The sequence below is a fragment of the Pipra filicauda genome, unplaced genomic scaffold, assembly GCF_003945595.2.
Source record: "Pipra filicauda isolate LSUMZ 115617 unplaced genomic scaffold, ASM394559v2 scaffold58_size5111680_pilon, whole genome shotgun sequence".
Taxonomy (NCBI): Eukaryota; Metazoa; Chordata; class Aves; order Passeriformes; family Pipridae; genus Pipra; species Pipra filicauda.
The window spans coordinates 4,672,179-4,699,224 of NW_024104742.1; the positions used below are offsets into that span (position 1 = coordinate 4,672,179).

Consider the following 27,046-nt stretch of genomic DNA (forward strand, 5'->3'; position numbering starts at 1 on the left):
AGGAAGAAATGATGGCCTCTGAATTGTTGGAAATAATTTTTAGAGATTTCAATTGAAGGTCTGACTTAAAGCTTATGGAAATTCACATGAGTTTTTCACTGACTAAGCTAAGCATCATATAGTAGTGTTTGTTCACATTAGTAGCAAATACTAGGTCATAAGCTCTACATTTCAGTTTGAAAAATACCTTTGCATTATTCAATTCTTTAATGCTTTCTTAAATGAGGCAGTAAAAATGATGAAAAGAAGCTGCAAAGCTTTAAGCCATGTTAGCACATTTTTTTGCTGCAGTTGCAAATACTCTCTGTATGTCATGGCATTGTTATATGGATATGGTACATTCTCTGCTGGAGATTTTTTTGAGGATCAACATGTCTTGTTAGTATGAGGAATATTGTAAAAGATAGAAAGCATATTAAAATAATAATTTTAAATATTATCATCCTGATCTCAGTCCTAAATATTTACATTACATTACTTTATAAAGGCAGATTATTTGCAGTGTTGAAAACTTAAAAAAATGCTAAAGAAGAAGATGATGACAGCCTTTTTTTGAAAAGAACAAAGCAGCAGAGGAACTGCAAAGCTGTCAAACCTGCAGGATTGCAAAATTTGTTGTTTCAGTTTAAGGACATCAAGTGCAATAAGGAAACAAGTATGAAACACTGAAATAGTAAAAATGTTGCACTTTGTTATTTTTGACCTATTGCGCAGTTTTTAACAGACCACATTAAGTCTGCAGAACCTGCAACATTAAAGACTATTTTGTAAGGTATGTGGTAAACAGGTTGGACTTTGATTTTTCAGGGGACCTGTGGCTAGATATTGCTGGTTAAAATCTCAAGCAAAGGCAGTGTATTCATCTGAGATTGTAAGGGTCTGCACATTCTGGAGCTTTAAAGTGCTGGGCTAATGTGCCCTGCTGAAAACTGAGAGCACTGAACACATCTCTTGCAAGTGCTTTGTTCCACACTAATCAGAAATCTTTTAGGATCAATGCTTTGATTTTGTATGTGGAAACACAATGGAGAAACAATCCTAGTACAGAATCATTTCAATTTTAAGATTTAAAGAATATGTTGTGAAATGCAGTGTGAACTGAATGAGGATATAAATTATAATATATATATAATAATTCATATTTTTTCAAAATAGTGATTAAAGCAATAAAGTACAAAACTAAATCCATTAATCCATTGCATTTACAAAAGGTGTGAACTGACTGACAAACTTCTACTGAAGAATAGAATGTACAGAAACTCTCCAATTCTTTAGTTTAACATAGTTTCATTTGGCAGTGTTATGGATTCAGTTCAGTAATTGCAGTCTTCTTAAATCATTGGAATGAGAATTTCTCTCAGTCTTCCATGAATACACCCCCTGATGAGGGAATGTCTGTACAGCTCACACACACGTACCTGAGATCATGTGCACGGAACCAAAACGACCGAGGGGGTTCTAGAAAATGAAGTTGGAGCAAAAGGAGCACTTCATCAGGTCTGGTTCTACAGCCACCCCCCAGCAGGGAACTCTCCGCGAAGTCACACACATTTTTATGAGATCTCTTGCCCTATTTTTGTGGACTCCAGTCACTTAGAGAAGCATCCAAACTTGTGTGTGTTTGGATGAACTAAACTGTCTGATTTCTGAAGGATCCAAACCAGAGGAATGGGTTATTTCTGAATTATGAGAAGCTTGGGTCTAAATTCAAATGCTCATCTAACATTGATTTATATTGTGTGTGGATAAAAAAATCACCTATGATAGTGGCCTTAAAGCCAAACTCCCTCATGATCTCAGCATTAAATTTTATTGCCCCTGGGGAGTAATAAAGACACACTGTCAGTAAACTGAGGGAAGTCTCCAGGAACAGCCAGAGTCCTCCAGTGTGTCCTTTCAGACCTCCCTGGTGATGGTCCGTGGTGTCTCTGCTGCCCGTGTCCCATATCCCGCAGTGCAGCCACATTATCCTTCCTTCTTGCCAACCCCCCTTGCACTGCTGTGCCTGCAGCTGGGCAGGTACTGAGGTGACATTTGATACAACAGGGATATAATCCAGGAGTCTAAACAAAGCCCATAGAAATCATTGAGGTTTGGGTTAAGCTTGAAAACATTTTGTGTTTTAGTTTCCAACCTGTAAAATGGAAAAAATTACCACCTTTCATCACATTTTCCTTCTTTCCTTTTTAGATTGTAAGTTTTCTTGGGCAGATATATTATCTAGTATATTAGCTGCATAGTACCCATGAAGATTTGAATTCCAATCTCAGTTCGGTCTAGACTGTATGGTAATAAAAACTGATTTTACTAGAAATAGGCTGTAATGTATTTACAATCTTTGTGTCTCTGTTCAGTCAAATACCAAGTTTCAACTCAAACTTTGAGAGTGGTCAGAACTGTACTGTGTGATTCCTGCACCCATTGGGATGTGCTTATCAGCAAACTTCATTGCAGTTATGTGCTTTATTTTTTTAACTGTCTCTTTGATCCTTCTCCAAGTTCACAGTTCTGTGACTTTTCTGTCTTTATACCAAAGACCAAAGCAAAACAGGAGGAAACTGATTAAAGATTTAGCACAAACTATTAGACACTGTGTCACTATTAGCAGAAAGCACTTCCCAGAAATCAGAACATTTACACTGTTAAAGTAGTTTAAAGTACAATAGAATTCATAGATTTACTTAGTATTTTTGAAAGAAAAAAAATTCCAGTTCTCTGTAGAGATAATGCCATGGGAACTAAAAGAGAGGCATTTTGTCTTGTTAATCACAGATGTTACTATACAAATTCTTGCACCTAATCTACTGAATTATAATAATTAAATGCCAAAAATTTTGTTTAAATAACAATAGAGTCATCTTGCAAGCTGATACTCTCCCATCTCGCAGGTGAAAAGGAAATTGAAGTGTAAAAGCAAAGCTCTTGTTGGCAGAAAAAGATACATTTTCAAAATTAATTAAATATATGAGGTCTCATCAGCATCATGTTTCTCCAGGTTCTTGCCCCTGGTCCTGTGACATTGTGACATGACTCTTGGTTTCACTGGGAATCATCTCTGTTGAGATCTTGTGCTGTGCTGGCTTCATGCTGATATTACCTGGGTTCAAATCTTTCCACCTTGCCCATATGACTGTTTATTTACCTCATTACAGACACACTGATACAGTGGAGGTGGCAGTCTTATACATGAACAATTTCATAGCTAGGCTTGTGTTATAAATTAATTATTAAACTTAGTTGCATTTCTGAATTATCAACCTTTCCAAATTCAGTCTCTAACTACCTAAAGTTGCTCTAAATTCAAAATGTTCACATGTAAATTTAGACATCTCCCTCACCATTTTTTCCTAAAAATACATTGCCATAACTTACTTTTCCAGTCTGTCCAAGGAAGGACTATAATCCTTAACTTTTTTCAACCTAAGCATGATTTGGGAAGCTTAAGTAACATACCACAATGTTCTTTGTAAGACAGGTTTTTATTAGTGGTAAAAGCTCAAAGGAAGAGTTAAGGATGAAACAGAGTGATTAAAAAAGCACCTTCATGTGGAAAGGACTGTAAATAAAGTGAGGGCATAAATGAACTTACTCTCCTTCCAGTCTCTTAGCTGCAAGGGGCCTCGAGCACACCACATGCTTTTTCACTTTTAGAGGCCCTCTACGTAACACAAATTAAAACCAGGACATGCCTTTTCTTAGAACCTCTGCCAGGCATTTTATTTTCATAGGTGTCAACTCTAAAATCATGCTTTCCTCTTACTTGCATTTTGATGGAGGTGGAAGAAATGAGTGTGGAAGTGAGCTCTGATTACTTGAATGAAAAGTGTTCGTCATTTTGGACCGTTTTCTTTCTGTCCTGCAGGTTCCTGGCTGACCCTTATACATAGAGGGGGGACTGGGAACAACATCAGTCTAGACAGAAGAGGCCAACAACTAGTTGTCCACTCAGGTTTCAGATGATAAATGAATAGAGTTCGATTTCTCACAGATGTTTGGCAGCCACTCTGCTTTCACTCAATCCCAAGCAAGATTTCTTGGGCCTGAAGAATGCAGTGACCAGTAGACATACACAGACACATAGAATAATGATTCCATCTGCTGTGGTTTAGATTTATCAAACAATAAGTTTTTAGAAGTGAGATCACTAGGACTATGGTCTTACTAAATGTGTTAATTTATTCAGAGCTGGCAAATCTTTTAAAGTTTGGGGCTTTGAATGTTTCTTTCATGTAGAAGGATATCTGTCAGTACATATATGTTCCAGGGGTTAATTACACCTTTAAATCTAAGGTCAGACTGTATCTGTAAAGGATCTTGAAGGATTAGGAAAAACATAAAGTTAAAAACTCTGTGTATGCCCAGTTTCAAATAAAGGAATGGGTTTTTTCTCTCTGCCACCTAATTTTAAAAATGGCAATCTAAAAATGGAGGCATTAAATACAACATTCTTAATTTCTCTTAGGACACTCAGAGCTTCACAGTTGCCAGTTACTAGATCAAATTATAAAAAATTTTGTAATTCAATTTAAAAGCAAATCTCTTTTTTCTTCTTTGTTACAGAATAATCTAACTTAACAACTGAGTGTTTAAAGGCTTAGATCTGGTCTGAACATAGGCAAAGGTCCAAGTTGTCTCAATCTTCTCCAAAATTATAAACCAAAAATAAGTTCCCTTAATGTTAACTGAAGGGATAAAAGAGAAAGATCATACAGATTGAGCATTTTTTACTTTCACGATATAATAGAATTTGGACAGTAGAGCAGTCAACAAAAAATGGTACAAGAATGATGACAGCGGTCCAGTGGCAAACAGGATAGGAGATAAAGAAAATATTACAAATTAAACCTTGGATAAAGAAGTTTTAATCTTTATGTAACTACAAGCTGATACTCTTCTGTATCTGAGCATTCCAATGGCTTGTTGTTGTTTAGTTAGTATATACTTCAAAATATAAAATGAGAAAATTCTGAGAAGAATATTACTTCCCGTACAGTTATCCCAGATGTGAAAGATCCCAACCAGTTAAACCCCTGCTGTGGCCCTTACCAGGGATTCTGTTCTGAGGTGCATTGGGCAATACCAACAGAAACATTGTGCTTTAAAGGGAAACAGGATTTGTCAGCTGAATAGCAGGAGAAGCTTTGTGACAGAGACCTGTTTGATTGTGAAATAGTCTCCTGGATTAAGGGCTGGGAAAAAAATCACCTAGAACATTCAGGAACTGATGAACAAAGTCTACTGGAAATACAAGGGGACCATCATGCCTTGGCAGAGCAAATGATTGCTTCTTAAATTATCAGGGACTATCATCAATCACTTTTTCAGGAGATATCACAGTATGTAGAGATGAAGTTTCTAGATACTATCACAATTCAAATAACATTGGAATGATACTGTCTCACTAACACTTGGAAATGAAAACTAGTGTAAGATATTCAAATAAACTAAAAACCTGCTGTTCACAGTCAGGGTATGTACAGGATGGGAACAAGTCAATCAGGCACACACCCAAGGCAGTGTCTTAGCCTAACCTCTCTATCCATCATTGCTTGAACATGTTTGCATTTTAACAGAAAAGAGGAGAAACTAATTTAAAGAGGGAGAGTGATTGTGTTACTTTGGATTACTTTTTTAACTTTTAGAGGATATCCTGAAAGAGCACAAAAAGCTGATGAAGATATAGGTGAGTGAATGCAAAGTACTGACAGGAATTGGAATAATACTTTTAAAAATCCTTATAAATTACTTATAAAATCAATTTTCCGCACTTACATACTCTAGTTACCTATCTGTCATTTGTCAAAAAGGAAAAATAACCCTGTCCACTGACCTAAGTTTCTGGGAATATCTCTCAAAATATGCCTTTGGAATGGCAACATCTTAAAGATTTAGTCTGCTCAAACAGCAGACTAAGAATTATTGTGCTGAAAATTTTTAAATTCTCAAGCATAAGTTTCAATTATTTAAGTAAGGAAAATCACAGCCTCCACAAGTTTTCAAGCTGCATACAGACCAAAATCATTAAATAAGCAATTCCTGATGTGTACAGTTGTTCCATTTTCCAGCTTTGACATTTATGCTTCTGAGACTGGGAATGCCATACATTCCTAGCCAACATGTGGCTGGAAAGGCAATATGTCCAGTTCATTTGGAGCTCTGTGGGTCTCCTGGAGCTTTCAGCTCTACACAGGTTTTCCAGAAGTAAGGAAAAAGGTCCCAGTACACAAAGTTAAGTTTTGGAAAAGAACTAAGCTATCCAGAAGTTTCTAGCAAAGAGGTATAATGGCATCTAGGAGGCCATTTACCATTTTTGATGCTACTTAATATAGGGCATATCAAAGTTACATTAAAACATAGCAGGAGGAATGAGGAAGGAAAACTCCAGGTTCAGAGAATCCAGTGAACTTGCTTTTGAGCTAAATTTCTTCAGTTTCATAACTTTTACCAGGGGTCTGATCCCATTGCCACACAGTACAGTACAATGTGAAACTGCTGGCTGACTTCATAAAAACAGAGGCAATCTTACAGGTTTGATTTAATATTGGTTAAAAGAATACAGCAGAATGATTTTCTAAATCTCTGGTTTTGAAAGTATGTAAATTTGCATTATTCCAGCTGCGATCTGCAATGTCCTTTTGCCACTGAATCCACACAGCTGAGGCTCCTGGGAGGGCTGTCTCTGGTGCCTGACAGCAGTCTTCCAAACCTCACAGCTATTCATGACAGGTGAGCAGACACTCCACGGAGCTGGAGAGAGGAGAGACTGCCCCAGATCTGTCTCAGAAGTGCTGACTGTTGGGGTTGTGGCGCTTTGAGAATTGATGTCAAAATAACATCCTGTGAAGTGACAACTTTGTAACACAGAGGAGCAAAACAAAAACAAAAAAGTGTCTCCTAATGCTGTAAAATCAAAACTCAGTTTCAAATGTGGGGATGTTCATTTGTCTATAATCTATATGTTTACTGTATGTTATACTTAAGTTGTCAAGTATGAAAGCAAAGGCAAAGAACTTCCTGGGTAAAATTTTACTGTATAGTCTAACAACAAGAAGGATAGAGCTGCAGGCCTGGAAGTTTGATTTGTTCTTTAAAGGATGGCTTTCCAATTCTAATAGAAAATCACAACCTATCTGTAGATATCAGATCATAATAATGATCATAATAATTCATATAGACAGAAATTGATATTTTTTCTAAAAACTCCTAAAATTTCCAAAGAAAAGCTATGATTTTGTAGAAAATTATATAGTATTTTTTAGACAAGTAACATTCCTATAGAACATTTTTCTGTTGAACCTGTGGTTTTTAGTCTATGCTGCATTTTTTAGGCCTTTTCTGCAAAGGTCCAACTTCTGCTGCTATCCACAAGAGAAACAAATATTTTATTCTATACCCATTCTTTAATATTACTAAATGGATCAATTGGGGAAATCTCTCTGTCCCATTTGAAAGTTATAAATCTGTGTCTTTGTAGTAAAAATTTCATTAGATTAATATCATTGCTTCTTACTGAGCTTTAACCACTGAAAAACTGATAGGTCCACAGAGCTTTCTTAAGGCCATTGATTGATCCAGGCAGGATTGGAAGTATAAAAATCCTTGCTTTTGCACCCAGACCACTACACCACATATATTTATATGCCATGGAAAATTAAACCTGATTACTTTGCGAGATTTCTTGGTGTGTTACTTCCCTCACCCTGTTTGCATTGCCTTTTTGCTGCAAAGATATAGGTTTCAGATTTTAGAGTTAAAACTCAAATTTTAATGAATCTGAAAACTAAAATCTTTTGAAGAATAATACTTCTAATATGCCAAATATTCAGATTACTGCCAGAGCAGTCAGCATTTCAGTATGGGTTGATAGTGTTTTCTTCTGGCAGTAAATAACCCACATTATGACTTCACCTCTTAAATTTCCTCAAGAGGTTGGTTTTCACTAGAAGTGCAGTTTTTTCCTGAGCTATATTCAACTTAACCATATCATAATTTAGGAATTTAATTTGTTCCATATTCTTTCAACTGCAGCTCTCAGCAATTGAATGGATGGCATTATTTTGTTTTCTTTGAAGCTTGAGAGCATAGAACTTGTTTGCTTAGGCTTTTATAGAATTTAAGAAATTAGAACCAAATCATTAATCCACTTCTATATAAGTGCTTATGGATATGTGCATAAGTACATACCTATGTGCACATATATGTTTGTAAGTCCTTATGTATATGTGCATTTTTTCTTTAAATGTAACCTGGTTACTAGTTTTATACTGTATTTGTATTATTATGCAGATGTTACCCCTAAGAAAAAGCCTTGCATGAAAATAATTTTTGTGTAATATGACGTAGGCATAGACAGCCTATTTCACCTTTCCCATAATAGTTTCATGGGCAGAAAACATGTCTCAGGTTTTCTGAGACAACCTTAGAAATGCCCAGAGCTCTGCAATCTCTCAGTACTTGTTGGAGCAGGGCTGGTGAGTAACCACAAAGGATGTCCTGGTAGTTGTGGTGCAGCCTCAGAAGGAGAGCAGCTCAAATGCTCTCCACACTGTGCTTTGATCCAAGTGTAGCTAAGAAAGAATTCAGAGGATGGGTGGAGGTGGGAATGAAGGAAAGGGAAGCATCTCGGGAGAGGAAAAGAGGAACAGAGGACTGGTATTATAACTACAAAAATTTAAGAGAACTTAGAGGAGAAGAGGGGATGTATAACAACAGGAATGTAGGAGGGGCTGGGCAGGGACCTTGGGGTCCTTTCATCTTGAGGAGGGCAAATAGTAAAACTGCATGAAGTAGCTGCCAAGTTGGGCACGTGTCTCAGGGTGGGCAGCCAGCACCACTGGAGACCTCACTGATGCTGCTGCAGCAGAAGCTGAGGCACCCAAAGGAGAAAGGCAGTGAAAAAGCCCCATTTTATCACCCCTGCATTCCAGGCTGATGAGCTATGTGTCCTGCCCATGTGATGAGAGATCACTCCTCAATGAAATACATCCCTTTCTGGAGTAAGAATATTAAATTCAGATTGCATTGAGTGCTGCAGAAGGTGTTTCTGGCAAAGAAATGAGAATGCTACACCAGACTGAGGCTAATTCTATTAGAAGAAATAGAATTAAACAATGTCTCACAAATTAAACATGTCTCAAACTCACACAAAAAAAAGTTATGGGAACTTTATTTAAATTAATCAATGGGGGTCTTTTCTATTTAAAGCAACATATAGCAGTTCAGGTCTGATTCTTTCTTTCAGGTCCAGGAGGATGTGATATTGTTTATCTTGTAAAAACAGCTGTTGCCTTAGTGCTTGTGTTCAGGAAATAGATAACTTTAATGATTCATGCCTCTTAGCACTTATACACAGGAGCTGTATTGAGCTCCCTGTAGCTGCTGCACTCCCTTGTGTGTTGGGCTGAAGTCCAATAGTGGATGCAAGAGCATGTGTGATAAATACTGAAGATTCTGTTAAGTCCAAAATTATTCTTCCTGCTGAGGGGATGAAGTTGGAAGGAAGAGAACTTTCCTTTGTTGCCACAAAATTGCAGAATCACTTTCGGCTGCAGCCCTAGAAATTCTCCTTCATAGGAGAGGTACAGTGGAGGATTGAATGAGGTCATGCTTTTATTTCCCTCACACCTACTTCATTCTGGTGTGCAAAGGACTGATAAGAACAGAGCTCTGTATCAGAAGGGTGTAATGGGGAAGAGAAGGGAAGAGTGGAATCATAAGGGAGAGGCGGGAGGAGAGTTCAGACCCTCAGCACCTCCCTCCTGGAGGGAGCTCACAGGAGTTCACAGCCCTCAGTCTGCTGAGAAGAGATTTGCTTCCTGGTGCTCTTGCAGTGCCCTTACAGCAGTACATTATTGGGGTGCAGTGGCTGAGAATTTGAGTAGCTCAGATGCAAACCCATCTCTTGGCTTCATTTTCCATGGCTTACATTAATCTTCCAGTTACATTTTATGAATGAAAGCAGTTGCCTCCCACTTGTTGCTCTACCCAGGACAGGAAATCAAATGTATTACTTTTCAAGATAGGATGGCAGAAGTCCAAACACATCTAACAGAGGAAGGAAACAATCTTATCAGCCTTTCTGGCCCATTGATAAAACCATAGAAGGAAATCATTCAGCTTTAAATGAGGAAAAGGAAGTTTTAGATAAAATTTAGAAGTTGCCTTGGGAGTTTTCATATCACATCAATGAAAAAGTCACATCCAATTAACCTAGCATTCCAGTCTGTATGAAGGGCTTTATTTGTGTTATCAAAGCAGAACTATTTACAGATTGTGACAAGCCTGTCCACAGTGGATCAGTTGACATTTTTCTGGCCCGTCTTCTTGGTCAGATACCTTTTCTCTAAGAACTTCTTTATGGAAAAAAACCCTGCAGCAGCCATCTTGGCTTTTTTGTTCCATTCATGTAATAAAATCTGATTTTTAGTCACCATTGCACACAGAGTATTTTGACATCTTGGTCTTATTTTTAATTAAAAAATCTAATTATTTGTATTCAGACCAAATAATAAATAGTTACTTTGGGTCTTTGTACCTAAGCTGGTATGTCTACTGACACTGTGTCATGCTATATAAAATTACAAGTTTGAGGTAACAGCAGCTCATGAATCTCTTCAGTGTGCCTGGAAAACAGACATTTCCAGTGCCTCATGGTTTTCCTAGCAAACTAATCTATCACACTGTGATTGCTGTAGTAGTGGAAAACAAACATAATCCCAATTTAATTAGTTTGGTTTAGCACTGTTGGGATTGTTGGAGTACATCAAAGATATTGGGGGGAAAAGGGAGTCTGACATTGTTTCCTTAGGGCTATACTCTGATATAATTTGAGGTATAGTAAATTAATTTCAGACTAAAGCTTGAGATAAAGAACAAGATATACATTCAGTCAAAACCAAAACGTTGTAGTATTTCAATCGTATGGGTAGTTAGGATTTTGATAAACAGATTTTTTTTTAGATGCAAAGATCCTAGTTAATGCTGAATACCTGTATCTTCCTGCTAAATAATTTTAATTAAGGGTGTTAATGCTCCACAAAGGCAGGATTTTCAATATATGTGTTGTATTTTTTTTAATTCTTATGTTTGAACTTAGCTCAGAGACTTAAAAGTTTGAGCAAGTTTTTGTGGATGCAGTCTGTGCCTTTCTGATTGCTGAGACAAAGAAGCACATTGAGTATGCAGTCAGTGGATTATATAAATTGTGAGTTTATGCATGCTTAAAATACACAGAAAGCAATAATCAACAACACTGCACTCAATTTAGTGTATCTTGGGAGTAAAATGTTTGTTTATTGTCTCTCTGTGAAATCCAGAAGCATATTCTTGCCAGACTCTTTCAAACTCGGTCATCTATCTAAAATTGCTTTGTTATTCCAGAAGATCTGGTATTTGACCTCATCGTTCTATTTTCAGTCTTATAATAAGTGACAACTGCAGTTACCATTATGGGCAGGAAGTTTGAAGCATAATTTCTTTTTAGGAATTTTCATGTTTTTCTCTGCAGAAATGATCAGATTGTCTACGTGTGTCTAGTAGTAAGTACATGGGGTAGATAACTATGAGATTCCCTCCCTCCTGGAATTAATACTGTGATGGGCACCTGAAAAATGCCCTAGACAGCAGAAAATGTTCTGCTTTTCTACTTACGGATTTTCTGTTCTCATCAGGCAAAAATGGAATTCTGGCTGTTCTACCTACTTTTTTGTTTACTTATTTTAAAGCTTCTTGTTTTGTTATGGACCCGCTCTGTGGCTGTCAAGCCTGATTTATCAGAACCCTGTTCACTGTGACCTTTAAAGTACAGCATGTTACTGTAGTAAAGTCAGTTTTCCAGCAACAGAGAAATGAATCAGTTGACATGGCCATGGCCTTTTGCAGCTTGCAGGATTTATGGGGTCATGGGCTCTCTTTGTGCAGGTCTTTGTGCAGTTGGGCTGTAGGTCAGCAATACAAGAGCCAAGCCAAACCTCAAAATGTCACCCTTCTATCCTGCTCCTGCCTCTTGTAACATGAAGGAGCAGAAGTAGAACTGCATCACTGAACATCCACCAAAACAAAAAGAAAACCCTAAGTTCTTACAGAATATAGAACAGTCGCTTTCCATCTGTCAAAATGTGCTAAGCCTTGTTGCTGGTCATTTTTCAGGCAAAAGAGGTAGAAACCAAAGTATTCAATCATCCCATGCAATCTCCAGTGGAGTCAAAACAAGCTCTACAGGAATGACAAATGCCACAGACCTCGGTCCAGTCAAGTGATTTCCTGCTCTAACAAGCTGCTACAAAGTATTTTTAACTTTTTTTTTTTGCAAATAGTCAGACTGCCTCCCACTTGTGGTTGTCTGTAATTTAGGGCAGGACTCTAAAATAGAAAGGAGACACATCTGGGTGGTCTCCAAACAAGCTCAAATACATCATAGCTGTAGTATAAAGGAGATATTTGCATTGTTTACAGGTGCAACATTGTGTCATATATATACATACATATATATGTGTGTGTGTGTCCCTAATTATTCAACTTAAATGCTGAACAAACTATGTAATTAAAGGATTTCTCACAATACTTTTTTTTAAAAACCAAATTACTTGCTGAATTTCTGATTAAATGATTTATCCTAGACTGAAAAAAAGGGATGAACTATATAACATGGAATTCCTGCTCACATTGTTTATGTTCACATAAACATCTAGTTTATGCATCTAGTTGCATTCCAAATATGTTTCCATGTTTTCATAGTAGAGAGTGATAAACAAATGATAGAAAGAGCAAGACCTGTGTTTTAGTGCAATTGCCTGAAACCCTTAGAAACCAGTGGATTGGAAGCTACTAAAACACAGGTTCTCCATGTGTTTTTTCTTTAGATTCTGGATCATTCCTTACAATTAGATTAGTGATTTTTTTCACTTGTTACTAATACTTATGTCGGTCTGGAGTAATTTCATTGACAGTTACCCGGGGAGAGCTTGGAACAGACCCGTTCTATGCACACTGAAAGCAATGTAACATCTCTTTTTCTTTTGGAAATACTCAGCCTCCAAAATGCTGATCCAAAAGCATAGAAGCCCCCGGTCTGAGTTTGTTCCATTCCTATGTGCACATCCTGTTCCAGCTGGGATGTTTTTCAGGCTAAATGTAATTCAGGCAGGTATAGCACAAGTTTTAGTCTTCAATTAGGTCAAAATACAATTAAATCTGACAGTAAGAAATAGGTTAATTGCTTTAAACTCACTTTAACGAGATTTAGCCCCTGTATAAAAACACTTCTCTTATGGAAAAAATAACATTTTTTTCTAGGTGAAGGATTAGGGAAACTTTGTTTTTAGTATCACAGTAAAAAAATTTTACTTCTAATCTTTCTAAAGAGATATTAAAATATTAAGCTATTAAATAGTCAACATAAACCCCAGGTCAAACCTAAAAAGGTATAATCTTTACAGCTAACTTCATTCTAAGCCATTCTTAGAAGCAGCCTAGGTAATGTGTGGAAGAGACAATTTTTGCTCTCTTTCAAAATTGCAGTTTTGAAAAAAACATTTATTTAACATTTTACTTGGGCTCACACAGTCTCACTAACGCTCTAGTCATGAGTAGAACCAAGACCCTTGAGTCGCTTCTCTGCACCTCTTGTCCAGTTGGGAAATGAGAAGACGGAGTATGGCAGAGAGTTCTTGCTCCCCAGGAGTGTGACTCAGCCACTCCACGTGTCACTGAACCACAGGTTACTGCACAATAGTTTGTGCTTTGTGCAATATGATTTTCACCAGGACTTTGACTCTTGATAATCAAGTATACCAAATAACAGACCCTAAGCTCGTTATATAGGCTATTTAATCTTTCACATAAATCCTCATGGTAATTAAACTGTAAAGAAATCCACAAAACTTATTAATAATCCTGATAATTTCCTGTTGGACTTCATCTTGCTATTAATTTTTCTTTTTTATAAAGCCTGGTTGACTTGTTGGTTTTATTTGAGGGGAACTTATGCAGACTGTATATGTTTCTAGCTGAAATAAAACGGAGAGGAGAAATGCAAACATTTAATATATCTTCTCGTGGACTTGCACATGAGAAGTTTTATAATAGGTGTTTCCCAATTTATTGCTTCCCTGCAATAATGACTGGAAGAGTTCTGCCAAAGCATTGATGGAACATATGTTATAAAGTATTTGCTGCTTTGAGAGCTAAAGGGAGGGATGTTCTGGCTGATGATGTATCTGTTTTACAGGAGAATGTGGATCTCTCTGAGAAAGCTAAATCTTTGTTTCCCATCCAAGACCATATCTAGGTACCAAAAAACCTTTGTAATAACATATGAGATTAAGACCATATAAAAAAAGGAAGAAGAATGAGAAAAGATTGATGGGGGAAAGAAAAGGGTAGTTTGGTTCCTCTGGCATGAAATGACATGTCTGGACTTTATCTAGCAAGCAGGTTTGACATTTATACTGTGTTTATCTCAGTGTGGCATCAGAGGTCTGGATTTCTGTCTGTGTGACTACAGGAAAATCACTTTGCCCCTCTATCCCTCCATTCCCACCATAACCTCTTGTATGTCTTCATTTGGCATTTCAGTTCTGTGAGGTTGGAAACTGTTCATTTGTGCAGCCCCTGAAGCACAAATCTCAGATGCAGCCTCTGCATGTTGCTGCAACACCAACATTGCTGTTTCTGTTGTGACTCAAGAGAAACCATTTGATCTCTTTGCTCTTATTTCCTCAACTTTAAAATGGGACAATAACTCAAAACTGGGTTATGATTAACTGATTATTGCTAATGAAATACATTTAGTTTCTCAGAAAGCTTTTAAGGACAGCAAAATATCGAGGAAATGGCAAATATATGCCATTTGGTTGTCATTAGATCACATATGCTATATGATTGACTTAAAAAATGCACTTTTACTCAATCACATACAATAGTCCATCCCAGGGCAGAAGTTTGCTGAGTGTTGTTGCTGGGTTTTACAGCTTTGTGCCAGAGAAGTAGAAAAAGGGAGGAAATGTGCATAAGTTTGCTTCAAGAATACCAGGAATTTTAATGATTTCCTTTGTCAAGTCTGAAGGTCCATCTGTACCGTTCAGGAGTGTAAACAACAGGACAGTAACCTTGAAAGACTAGTGAGCACTCAAAGAATTAAAACCAAACTAGGATGTGACTTTTCTCGAAGTACACTGGAAAGCAGACCAGAAGCCTCTTCAAATTTCAATGAGGAAAAATGAAACAGCGTTTTGTATCAAAAGCTGACTCATTGTAGCAATATGAAGCATTGAGAACTGAGCTGGCAGTCCAGTGGTAGCAGCACCACAAATCCACAAGGAACCATCCAGTCTTTTGTCTCTCAAGAAACCAAGAATTAGGGAACCTTGTTCTATACGGTGTAAGGAACACTGTAAGAGAATTTTAGTGCAGGAACATATATGGAGAGGCTAGGGTGAAAGGGTCAGAAAAGCCATTTTTTTCCAAGGAATCCAATAAGTAAAAAATGAGATGATAAATAAAAGGAGAACCTGCAAGCTTTTTTTTATGAAGGATAAAAATCCTTTTTTCCGAAAGATTTTTCCTAGGGAATGGTATTAAGCTCTAACTGTGGATAGAAAGCTTTGTCAGAGGTGTTGGTGAATGGCCAAGTGGGAGTGTATAAATAAGAAAACAGCTAGATTTTTTAGATTTTAGTAATTTTGAATTTTGTATTTTTTACAAGATTTAAGGTCTGGCTGGATACTATTTTTGTTACCTAAAATACTTAGTGATTCATAGGACACTGTTGATTTCAGGTATGTATTATTAGAACCAATAGCTTTTCAGTGATAGAATGCTCCATAAAGGCTCTTTAGTCAGAAGCACTCCATATTTGTTTCCAATATTCATGGCAATAAAAACCTGTCATATCTTTATATTTGCATGTGTATACATCTATGTGCATATAGGGAATTTAGAAATACAATAACCCTGGAGGGATGCTGGATATGTTGGGACCGAAGAAGAGAGAGAGAGACTGCTTGATAGCTGAAGAAACAGTTCATTTTACTCTGTGCAGAGAGGCAGGAAAGGGAGTGCAACATAAGCAAGACATTTCATTTGTGGTTGAATCCACAGATGAGCTATTGTAGAAAGTATTCTCCAAAACATGCTTACATGGGAGATGGGGCACGTGGTCCTGATTAGATTTAGTACCAGCAGGGCAGTTTTATTACACAGAAATGTTACATTTTGAAAGCTGCAAACGTGTTTCAGTGTCAGAAGGCTGTTCCTTGAGTGTTCCCTGCCTTACTGGGAATTCACAGAGCTCTGCACCTTCTCAAAAAATGCTCAGCACCTTTCAGCTTTGGCCAGTGTTAGAGTTGGAAAGATTCAAAGCTAGAGACAATGTTTTCTTTTAATAGTCATGCTGGAAAACAAAGGAGAAAGCATGCCTCACATTCCACTGAAGTCAGTGGTTTCTGTCTCTTTTTGCACTTCAGATCACTTCCAGTCCCCTTTGGCAGGAGAGGAGGAGTCTGTGTTTGAGTCTGCCTTGTCTGTGTTCATATGTGGGTTCATACATGGGCACTGAGCTCCCACTTATCGAGCAGGGAACGATGCTCCCTTTGTGTTACGTTGCTGTTTCTGCTGTGTCCACTCACTAAATACCTTCTTCACTATTACCTGATGGATTAGCAATAAGAAAACACAATATAAACACCAAATGTACAGCTTTTTTTTTATTATTTAGTTTTCTCATGGCATGTCACTGATTTGATTGACACTTTTTATCTAGATGATATGTAGAAGTTTAGTCCGTGGAATGTTTAGCCAGATTTACTCAGATACATTAGATCTGTAAGAACATGAGACAAAAATTTGAGTAATTAACTATGAGCTTGGGAAACACAATGCCCAGAGGTTGTGCAGTATTGTTATTCTCAGACTATCTCCTCATAATTGATGTAACAACCACTCTGAAGAATGTTGAAGAAGAATGAAGAATCTTTGGAATTGTTTTGCTGCTATAAACAGGTTTACACAGCAAATTGAAATTATTTTAGAATCAGTTTAACCAAATTAAAAAGGTTAAGAAAATATGTTAGTATATGCTGGATTTAACACTTACAACATTTCAACCTTTATTTGTCTGTTTTCTGCTTTTTATTTTCTCTCTCTTTTCTAGACTATAAATCAATGGAAGTCTATATTTCTAGGTCTAGACTTTGTTTCAATGATTATTTTTCCAAACCAGGGAGAATAGGAAGAATGAAAAACACAGAACACTCTCCACTAAGCATATAATTATTTCTCCAGTGTCAGCAATACCTGACTGGATTCATGGCGATGAAAGGAAGAATCCCTAACTAATTTCACTTTTTGATATAATTCCTCTTTCAGAGTTCCCTTTACCCTTCAACTATTGCTCAGGAGGGCATTCTGCAGGATAGACAGCACCAAATCAGCATTTCATAGATAACATTTTAGTTGTTTTCCAACTGTTTCATTTTACATATGGATTTAATTTGTTTATCTAACAACAGTTGGGGTAACATGAACACATATTTAGCAAATCTGCAAGATTGTATTATAAAACCCCACAACTATGGTGCTTGCTGGAAGGAAGTGCCCGGAGCCCTCCCAACAGGAATTGCCAACATTATAGTTCAAGTCTTCACTGGGATGTAAGGGAAGTTGTAATTCCCTGTGCCTGTTTTAAGATTCTGTACTGTTCCTGATATGGATATGTATGGTCTTGAAAGTCAGATGGACTTGTAAAGCAAGTGATGCTAAGGTTTTTCACAGCAGGAGGCAGGTGGATGGATACAGGAGACATACTCTGGCAGCACAGAAATGGAATTGAGGAAGCCTCATGCCTTTTACTTCACAGACCCGTTGCAGTCTCCTGACCCTACTGTCTCAATTTTAATTGCCTTAGAATTTCTAGTTCAGAGTTTGTTTACAGCACTGGCTTCTTTTTTTTGATAGTTGTTCAAGGTCGTGAAGATCTGCCTAAAAATAAAAATTAGAACAGGTCCCTTGTGCATATTTCTGTCTCCTTTCTCAAATGAGACCAACCAGAGAGCAACTGACACCGATCCTGGCAGTCTGGGTTGGATCCAGAACATTGCTGAATACACCAGTGAGTGCTGCTCTCAGTGCTCAGTGGTTCTGTGATTCCTCCTGGCAAAGGACCAGCACTGTAACCCGAGTGAAGCTGCAAGGAAGTGATGTGCTCTCTGCAGAACTCTCTGTGAGAGCAGAAGTCAAAGTTTGTACTCAATGTGCACAGAAACCTTTACAGATCAGTGACAAAATTCCCTTGGTTCTCAGCAGTCTTCAGTGTCTGGGACATCTAGTGTAAATAACGACAAAATTCCCTTTCTCTATTAATCTATCAGGCTATTGCTTACTCCAGAGCCCATTTTAAATTATTGTCATCATTATGAATTTAAGTGTATTTTGGTTTTTTCGGCAGTTGACTGTGCTAAGGTGTGCTCCATCACTGTCATTTTACCTTCTTGTCTTTCTACTTGAAATTGAAAGAGAACTTGTAAGTATTTATTGTTGTTCTGTACCTATGTGCCACATCATCTTATTTCAAATATCTGTGAATATAAAAATAATTCACTTTTCCAATATTTTCCTATACCTTTGCTTTAGTTGTATTTATGAGACACTCAAAGGAACTGTGTTCGAAGATCCTTTATTACAATGTGATTTCCAAACTTCAGTAATACTAATTTACTTCTGTTTTCATGGCTAGAATGTTAGACCGAGACCTAATATACTAAAAAGCTGTAGCTCTGTGTGGGATGTGCATAGCCTCTTTTAGGTTGCTTAAGAAAACATTTCGATATTCCAGAACATTCCCTTATCATGTCCTTGAAAATATCTAACATTTTCTGCAATCCACTGAATTCCAAAAATATTCTACGATTTTGTCAGATCTTAAATACATTAAAATTCTTATTCCCTCTCCTGTTGCTCTATCCCTAGGGTGGTTTGAATAACAAGCAGGAATCTTCACTACAAACACAAGAATCACCTCTTCTTCCAGAGGAATCTGTTTGATTTTTTGCAGGTTCTCAACATGATTTCATCAATTCCAGCTGGACTCCCTGAGGTTGCTGATTCTTTTGCTCTCCCATTTATAGAGTGCTGTGTTTGGAATGAAATTATTTATCTTACTGTTAATTACTGTTACTGATTTTGCAGTTGGTGTGGGGAAGCCTGAGGACTTGGTTCAGCTGGTGGCTGCCAGTGGTAAAAGGAGTTTGTAAGAACAACTTTATCTATAAAGTTTTGTCGCAGTGCTTTAGGCTTTTAAGGACCAGTGTCCCGAGCCCAGTCTGGTCCTCATCTAAGGTGAATAAAAGTGCTCTGAGTTTTGGCAGTTGTGGGACAAGAAATTCGGACACCTGCAGTGCAGGGGCTGGTGTGATCAGTGCCCTGAACGGGAACGCCCAGAGAGCTCAGAGCCACAGTCCCATGCACGGCTGTGTGGCTGTGCTCGGGAGCGCTGACAAATACGTCTTCCAGCTTTTCGTTCCTTACTCTCGGAAAGCAAAGTCTGGTGGAAAGTAAACAGATTACGCCAAACGCTGTCCTTTAGACTTTGCTCTGGCCGTGCCCCGCCGCTTGCCCAGCCACGGGCCGAGCCCTCGCACGCCGGCACCGCTGTGGGGAGCGGCGCGACGGCGACACGCGTCGGTGAGGAGCGGAACGGGCCCTCAGGGAAATTGGATCACGGGATGGTTTGGGTCGGGAGCGGCCTTAAAGCCCATCTCGTCCCAACCCCCTGCCATGGGCAGGGACACCTTCCACTAGACCACGTTGCTGAAGCCCCATACAGCCTGGCCTTGAGCACTTCCAGGGCTGGGGCAGCCCTGTGCCAGGGCTGTGCCAGGGCCTCACCACCCTCACAGTTCCAAATTTCTACTCTAAACATACCCTCTTTTAGCTTAAAACCATTAAAACCCCTTGTCCAACCACAACAGGCCCTGATAAAAAGTCTATCCCCATCTTTCTTTAAGTACTGGAAGGCCAAAATAAGGTCTCCCCAGAGCCTTTGTCTCTCCAGGCTGAACGACCCCAACTTTCTCACTTCTCATAGAAAATGTGTCTTTTTCTTTCCATGACTCTGTCTTTTTTATATTCAATGAATTTAAAGATCAGCATCAGTAAGTTCAGTAAAAGGCTTATCCTTCTTTACTTGAATGATGGAGACATACATTATCTGCTGTTTATTTTTGGCTGTGTTTCTTTACACCACGGATTGCCCTTTAAAAATCCTTGATGGTTAATCAAATCCCATTTTTTGAGGAATAACATTTTGAGTGACTTACTAGGATAAGTCCACATTGTTGATCCAAAAAGGATAATTTAAAAAAATGTCTATATGGTATTCATTATTCTTCAGTTCAGTCCAAAAAAGGAAGAAAATCTGTTATGAGGCATCAGCAAGCCCTGGAGGAAAGCAGGTCATTTTCAGGGACCTGCTTGTGTAGAGCTTCATAAAATGCACAATTCTAAAAGTTCTCTCAGTGGGAAGGTTTTTTGAAGAGAGTTTTCTTGTCTGTTGATTTGCTGTATGTTGTGAGCAGTTTAAGATAACATGCTGAGTATTTTCATTCATGCCATATTCTTCTGTGCCACAAACAGTACTTACAAAGAAGAAATTAGGTGGATAATTGTTTGGCAGGTTCTGTCTCTGCTAACTAGATTTCCCATCCATTATGTGCTTTACTGGCTCTATTATTATCCACTGGAATATACTTTCAAACCAATTTTTTCAGGATGCAATTTGATCTACTTTTTTCATTACCTTCACTCCGGGTGCTTATCTCCTACAGTTCATAAAGCATCTATTTAGATGGGTACACTTCTGTTCTCTCAGTTCTTCAGAGATATTATATGGCCGTCTTCAATTTCCATATTTTCTTGTTACACATATTTGTGTGGTGATTTAATCAACTCTCAGCTTCAAAGCTTGCCTGTGTTAGGAAGTGTTTCAGGTCTACCTCTCCATTTCTAAGTGCTTGCCTATCACATAATGTTGCTTCATTTCCTGTTGAATATCTTCTTCACCACAGTCCTCCTGGTTTGCTCAACCCTGTAATAATGTGCTGCTTCATTCACTGAATATTCAAATTCCACTTCTTCATGCAAAACATTCCCTAATAACATGTCTAATAAACATACTTGTTCTTTCCCCACAGCTATGACTGTAAGGTCACTCCCCAGCCCTGACTGTTGTAACATCTTCCATAATTTCCATGATCTGGAATTTCCCTCTCCCTTCTCCCCCAAAGTTTGTATAAAATGAATTTGTTAGTCTCATGTTCTTAGCCCGGCAGTTTGACCAGATCCTTCCATCATCTCTGCCACATGGTTTGATCTATCAAACATTACTTTCCACTTTCCCTTACTTAAGCATTCTTAGCTCACAGTGAACTACCTTGAACTTGACCTTTTTGGAGATGCTACAGGCCCTGTAACTCTGACTAGAGTTGCACAGAGTTGTACTGAAACCTTGCACACTATATAGGAAAAAATGCTCCAGACATAGAGACAGGTTCAAAATGTGACATTTTCCAGTATTTCAAACCCCAGAGAGAATGCCTGATGACAAATTTAACAAGCAATTGTTTGTGTCAGACAGTATGACAACTATTGAGCAAACAGCTGTTGCTCCAGATGGAATATGTATGACAGCTGGTGGGTCCAGGTGCATTGCTCTGGAATAAACCAACAGAGCATTGGCACATTGGTTTATTCCTGGCTGCCTTCATGGCATTTAAGCCAGTTTCTTGGATGCTCTGCTCTCAATCCCTAAGAAACGATTTCTTGCACAGTGGTGTATTAATGTGTTGAAATGTAAATAAAAGGGAGACGATTTATAATGAATCTTGATAAGAATTTAGAGGCACAGCCTAATATAATTCTATTAGCATATTCACCTTGATTTTTAAAATCACAATTACAGGAGATGCTCACTTTTCCTGTACTTTGTCTTTTAGATATACTGACATTGTGCAGAAGCAGAGAGACTATTTTACCTGTAGATAGCTTATCTGTATCTTCATTTTCCCATTGGGACACTGTGCCAGGTGCAACAATGGCTGAACCTTTATAGAGGAAATTGTCTCCTTTCTGGAAACTGAACCTGGATTGATAGTAAATGCCAGCCAGGTCCCTGAATAAGATTTGACTGGGGTTAAAAGTGTGTGCCCTGAATCCTGCTATTATCTGATCTATTTTAGTGCCCCAAAAGGAAAGAATATCTCTCAGTGTCCTTACAAAATAATCTTGAAATATAAATCCAAAGGTCATCTAGGAAATCTCTCGTGTTTCTGACTCCATTGATATGGTCTTCCTCTTTCTGAAGAGAATATTCATATCTAGGGAATAGCAACATGGATAATGATTTTTTAAAGATGATAATCCCTTTTCTCACTTTGATGTAATGTCTTAGGGCTTGTTTTTTTTCTGACTGTTTACCTTTCTTATCTGTTTGGTGATAAAATCCTAAAGGTTCTTGTAAATCACTCACAGCTTGTGTTCCCCCCCTACTTACTACTATGTTTTTTAAATATATTTCTCTTTGCAGACTAGTGCAATCATGGGAGTTAATAATCAGATTTAGTGTTCTTTGGTGAATCAGTATTTACACTGCAGCAATGCAGAGTTTGTTATTAATAACTGCAGTGGGAATGGGAGTTCATCCTACTGAGTATTTGGTAAATGCAGTACAAATGTTGCAAGATTCCTGTGTGATTCATTCCAAAGGCTGTAACTTCTCAAAGAAAAATAGATTAGGCTGTTACAGAAGAGGTTAGACAATGACCTAGCTTTGGGTCTTCATAAATATATAGAACCTATGAAAGAGTAAAGGTGAAAAAGGAAGCTTGTGCCTGGACTTGCTCTTCAGCCTTTCTTCTCATTGCAGTTTTAGCAGATATTCCTTAAAATTATTGGAGGAATGGGCACATTCACAATCAGATCTTACATTTTTCTTTTGGTCTAATTCAGATCTTAGAATACTTGGGAAAAAGAATAGTAGATGGTGTCCTCCCTGCAAGTCTTCACTAGCAAAGATGGCAGACTTACTGTTTTGTCACCAGGGGCAACCTTTTGGGACATCTGAGTTCCAGGATCTCCACGGCTGTTCCATGTCTACACTGCCTTCAAAGGAAGCACAGAGAGGGGGTTGCCTTCACAGCACCCTCAAAACAATTGAGAATCAGCTCATTTTGTACAGCTCTTCCTTCCCTGACAGCCCTTCCTGTTAAAAGGTTTGTGAATGAGAAACTTTTCTTACTGTAGGTACAAAATCACACACACTCTGATGCTAAAAATTTATCATCTGGGTTCTGAGATGGGTCTCCTCTTGTTTTCATCTCATATGTATGTACAAGGTTAGAAGGAATAGGGGGATAAAAATGGCTCATGAAAAACAAACAGAAAAACTCCAAATATTGAGGTCTATTCCAACGGCTGTCTCAGAGGAAATCTAATGCACAGTTCCAGCTGATGAAGGACCAACAGGGAAACTCACATCTCTTTTGCGAGTTCTCCCAAAATTACAGTAATTATTTTTATTTTTATTTAAGGAAAATAATTCAATAAAAGCAATGACATGTTGAAATTGTAACAGCAGGAATACCCTGCCTAAAATAATAGAGCTGTTTTGAGTTGCAATGCATTGGATACCTAAACTGCTTGAAATTTTAACTTTGTCTATATTTGTTTATAATTTGAAATTGTTCTGATACCTATTGATTAGTTTCCTCTGAAACACATGCCTCTGTTACAAAATATTGATTTTTGCATCACCTTTTAGCCAAGTAGGTTAATTGAATGGTGTTTGTGGAAATTATTTCAGATGCAGTCTCTGTCTAATATTTGCCTTCAAAGAGCTGATGGAATTGTTTGACATTTAGCCAAGATATTTGCTATAACTGGAGCTTGAACACTGGGACTTTGGAACTGAGGTACTGGTTAAAGGTACATTTTGAAGAAGCTTTGTTTATTCCCTATTCAGACTCAACAAACAAAGCAAAGGCCAGATCTTGTTTCCATTAAAGTTAGTGGGAGTTTTGCCATTTTTAAAGAGTTGACTACTGGATTACTGATATTTTAGGGAATATTTGGTACCTTTGTAATAATTCAGAGAGCAGGGAAAGTCAAAAAGAGAGGTACAATACACTGCTGTCCCTGCTGCAGAGCTGCTGTGCCAGATCAGCTGAGTACAGAACCACAGGTCAGATGATCAGACAGTGCTCAATATTTTGCAGTATTCAGAAATAAAACATCTGAAAGCATGTACTCAATAATCGTACAGGATTTTCCTAATTCTTCCATTTATAAAGAAAAACAAGTGACAAAACTCTTTATTTCCAGCTGGAAGTAAATGGTTCTTTACTGGAAAATGATTTCTTAAATGGTCACAGGTACGTTTGGCCCGGAGAAATATTACTTAGCATTTGATTGTTGTTAAGTCATCCCACTAACCAGTTAATTGTTGTGGGCAACCTACCAGTGCCCAGCACTGAGGTCTAAGCCAAGTGTAAACTGAGCTCAGAATATGCTACAAGCTGACCTGAGCTAACAATTTCAGAGAGCACAGAAACCATAATTCCAGCCCTTCAGGCCTTCTCACGAGTGAACTCTGCACAGTGGTTCTATTAAATCTATAATGTGCAGTGGTTAGTGCTCCATCTATAGCTGATCCAAAAATATTCATTAAATTGACTTCTAACTAAATTTTACTATTCTCAAAAGTGTCTCTTTTTTGAAGGGGAAAAGATATTGGAGGAAAAACCCCACAAATATGTTTATCTGGCCATATGTTTAGCTTGTGTATGGCTAGATTTTCACAAATCTGAGCTGAATTACTGCTTCATTACCTAATGCAATGAAGAGGATTTTAAAATTTCTTTAACTAGCAACTTTGGTGACACTTTGAACTGACCTGTTCTGAAAACTTATCCCCACTTGGGACTGCTTTGACATGGAGTAAAATGGAACAGTTATTTGTACTTGATCTCATCGTATCCCAGTGGATACAGTTACCACTTCAATATATAGCAAGTCCTGTTTTTCTTTAAAAAACAATAGAGGTATTTATCAGGATAAGAGTCATTACATTCCTGCAGTTCTGGTATGATAGAAATTTGAGGTGGAGTGGTGCATAGTCCAGAGTCCCCATGGGACTGTAACAAGCACAGGTTCTGCCTGGGTCTACCCAGAGAAATATGCCTTTTGTGTTGGGAACTGTCCAAACAAGGCTTTCTTAAGCCCAGTGTAGTTTAGTAAATCCCAATTCCAGCTTTAGCATTATTTTTGTACCCAGCCTATAGGTCAAAGTGCCAATGTGCTGAGCACCTGAGACTTAACTCCCAGTTCCCACTGAAATCATCAGATCAAATCTTCAAGTTCCCACTCAGCCCTTGCTCAGGCAAAACCTTCGAACACTGAGTCATGATCCAGTTTCATAGGCATCTCATTAATCAGAGTCTGTCTGGATTTGGCCAGTGCCAGTTACTTCCCTCATTTTAGGAGACAGTTCCTTAAACTTCTCTCCATCTGGGCAGCATCACTGCACTCTTTGGTAACAGCAGTTGAGAATATTGTCTTTCACAAGAACCATTCACGATTCATAAAGGTTTGTGGTCACAGAGGACGGTCCACATGACCCATATGACTGCATGAGAGCCTTCACAGATGCTGCTTTAGCAGCTTGAGAGCTGAAGGGTCGTGTGAATCGCTTCCTTGAGGGAATTCTTCTGGCAAATGTCACCATATCTGCTAAATCTCTGAGCTCTCAGTGGGACATTGGGAACAGTGATGCTGTTGGCACCATGTGATCCATGAAGGCTGATAAGCCTCATAATGAGAGAGTGAACCTACCAGTTTGACTTTATTCACTGATATAGCCCATGGATCATTTCTTTGGTCTCTATTCAGTAGAATGGCTATGGAAATTTGGAATATTTGCCCTCTGCTGCCTCCTGGACTTGCCCTTCAGTGTTGTGTACAGCACTGCAGTGAGATTTTGGAGCTGCAGAGTTCAAGTGTGTTATGGTTCCAGTAATGTTACTTACATTCTTAATCAATAAATTAAAAAGCATTGTAGTTTGTTGGGTTCTTTTAATAGAGGATGTTCAACTGGAAATCTGTCAGTGTTGATTATGTAACCTTAGAGGGGAATAAATTATAAACCTCTGAAAATTACAAACTCATTAATCCAAGTCCAGCAAGACTGTATTTGCAAAACTAAGGGCTATTCATTTTATCAAGGGAGATCAGGACCCATAGATCTTATTTTAGTCTGTAACTGAAGTCACTACAGAAATATCAGAGTTTTCTGTGACACAGAAGAAGGTTCATTGGAAAGGCAGCCTGGCAATGTGCAGTCTGTCTTCATTTTTGCATAGGTACTAATGTAAGCGTGCATAATTGTCATGTGAGGGTTCTGTGGGAAAATGTGAACTCTTTCCATCCTGTTGGAGATTGAATTCCATTTTCATTCCGTGGTTTGCCCAGTATCAAATAATTCACAATAAAAATCCGTAATTTTGTCAGCGATTCTGAAATCATCCAGCACTTTGTTATCCATTTTAATTGATTTTAATCAATCAACTGACGAAAACAACATCTGTCCTAACCCAGATGGCTGAATGCATTTCTGAAATCCTGGTACATCGTTACTTATCATTAGTTATAATATTGCGAGTGCATTTAACTGAAGTTCTAAATCAGTCACTTCTAAGAATTACTTCCTATCTCCATGCAAATGGAGAAATACATCATCCTGTTTAATTGTGATTACAACTTTAATTTTTTTTTTTTTTTTTTTTTTTTTTTTTTTTTTTTAGTATCATCTGTCTGGGGGGATTTCCAGCAACTAATGATTTTGAAGGTTGGCTTTACTGATCATGGAATGGAATCCCCGCTGGCGGCCGGAGCGGGTTTGCGGGCGGAACGCTCGCGGGGGCACCGCGGCGCGGCGGAACCGTCCCGTGTGCACTTCCGGCGCCCTCCCGCCTCGCCGCTCCATGGCCGCGTCCGTGGTGAG

General features: G+C 38.2%; 1 protein-coding gene across 9 annotated transcripts in view; it reads left to right on the top strand.

Moving 5' to 3' along the window:
- The window catches only part of NXT2 (nuclear transport factor 2 like export factor 2), a 63,048-nt gene that overhangs the window by 25,516 nt on the left and 10,486 nt on the right, over nucleotides 1-27,046 (top strand). For 6 of the 9 annotated variants that reach the window (XM_027716556.2, XM_039387806.1, XM_027716560.2 and 3 more), the window contains one exon: nucleotides 26,847-27,041. In XM_027716556.2, coding sequence (XP_027572357.1) covers nucleotides 26,907-27,041 — 135 coding nt within the window. In that variant the 5' untranslated portion in view covers nucleotides 26,847-26,906. Of the gene's footprint in view, nucleotides 1-23,090; nucleotides 23,262-23,851; nucleotides 23,974-26,846; nucleotides 27,042-27,046 lie in introns of all 9 variants that reach the window. The other 3 variants (XM_039387804.1, XM_039387805.1, XM_027716557.2) reach the window with 3 other exon arrangements.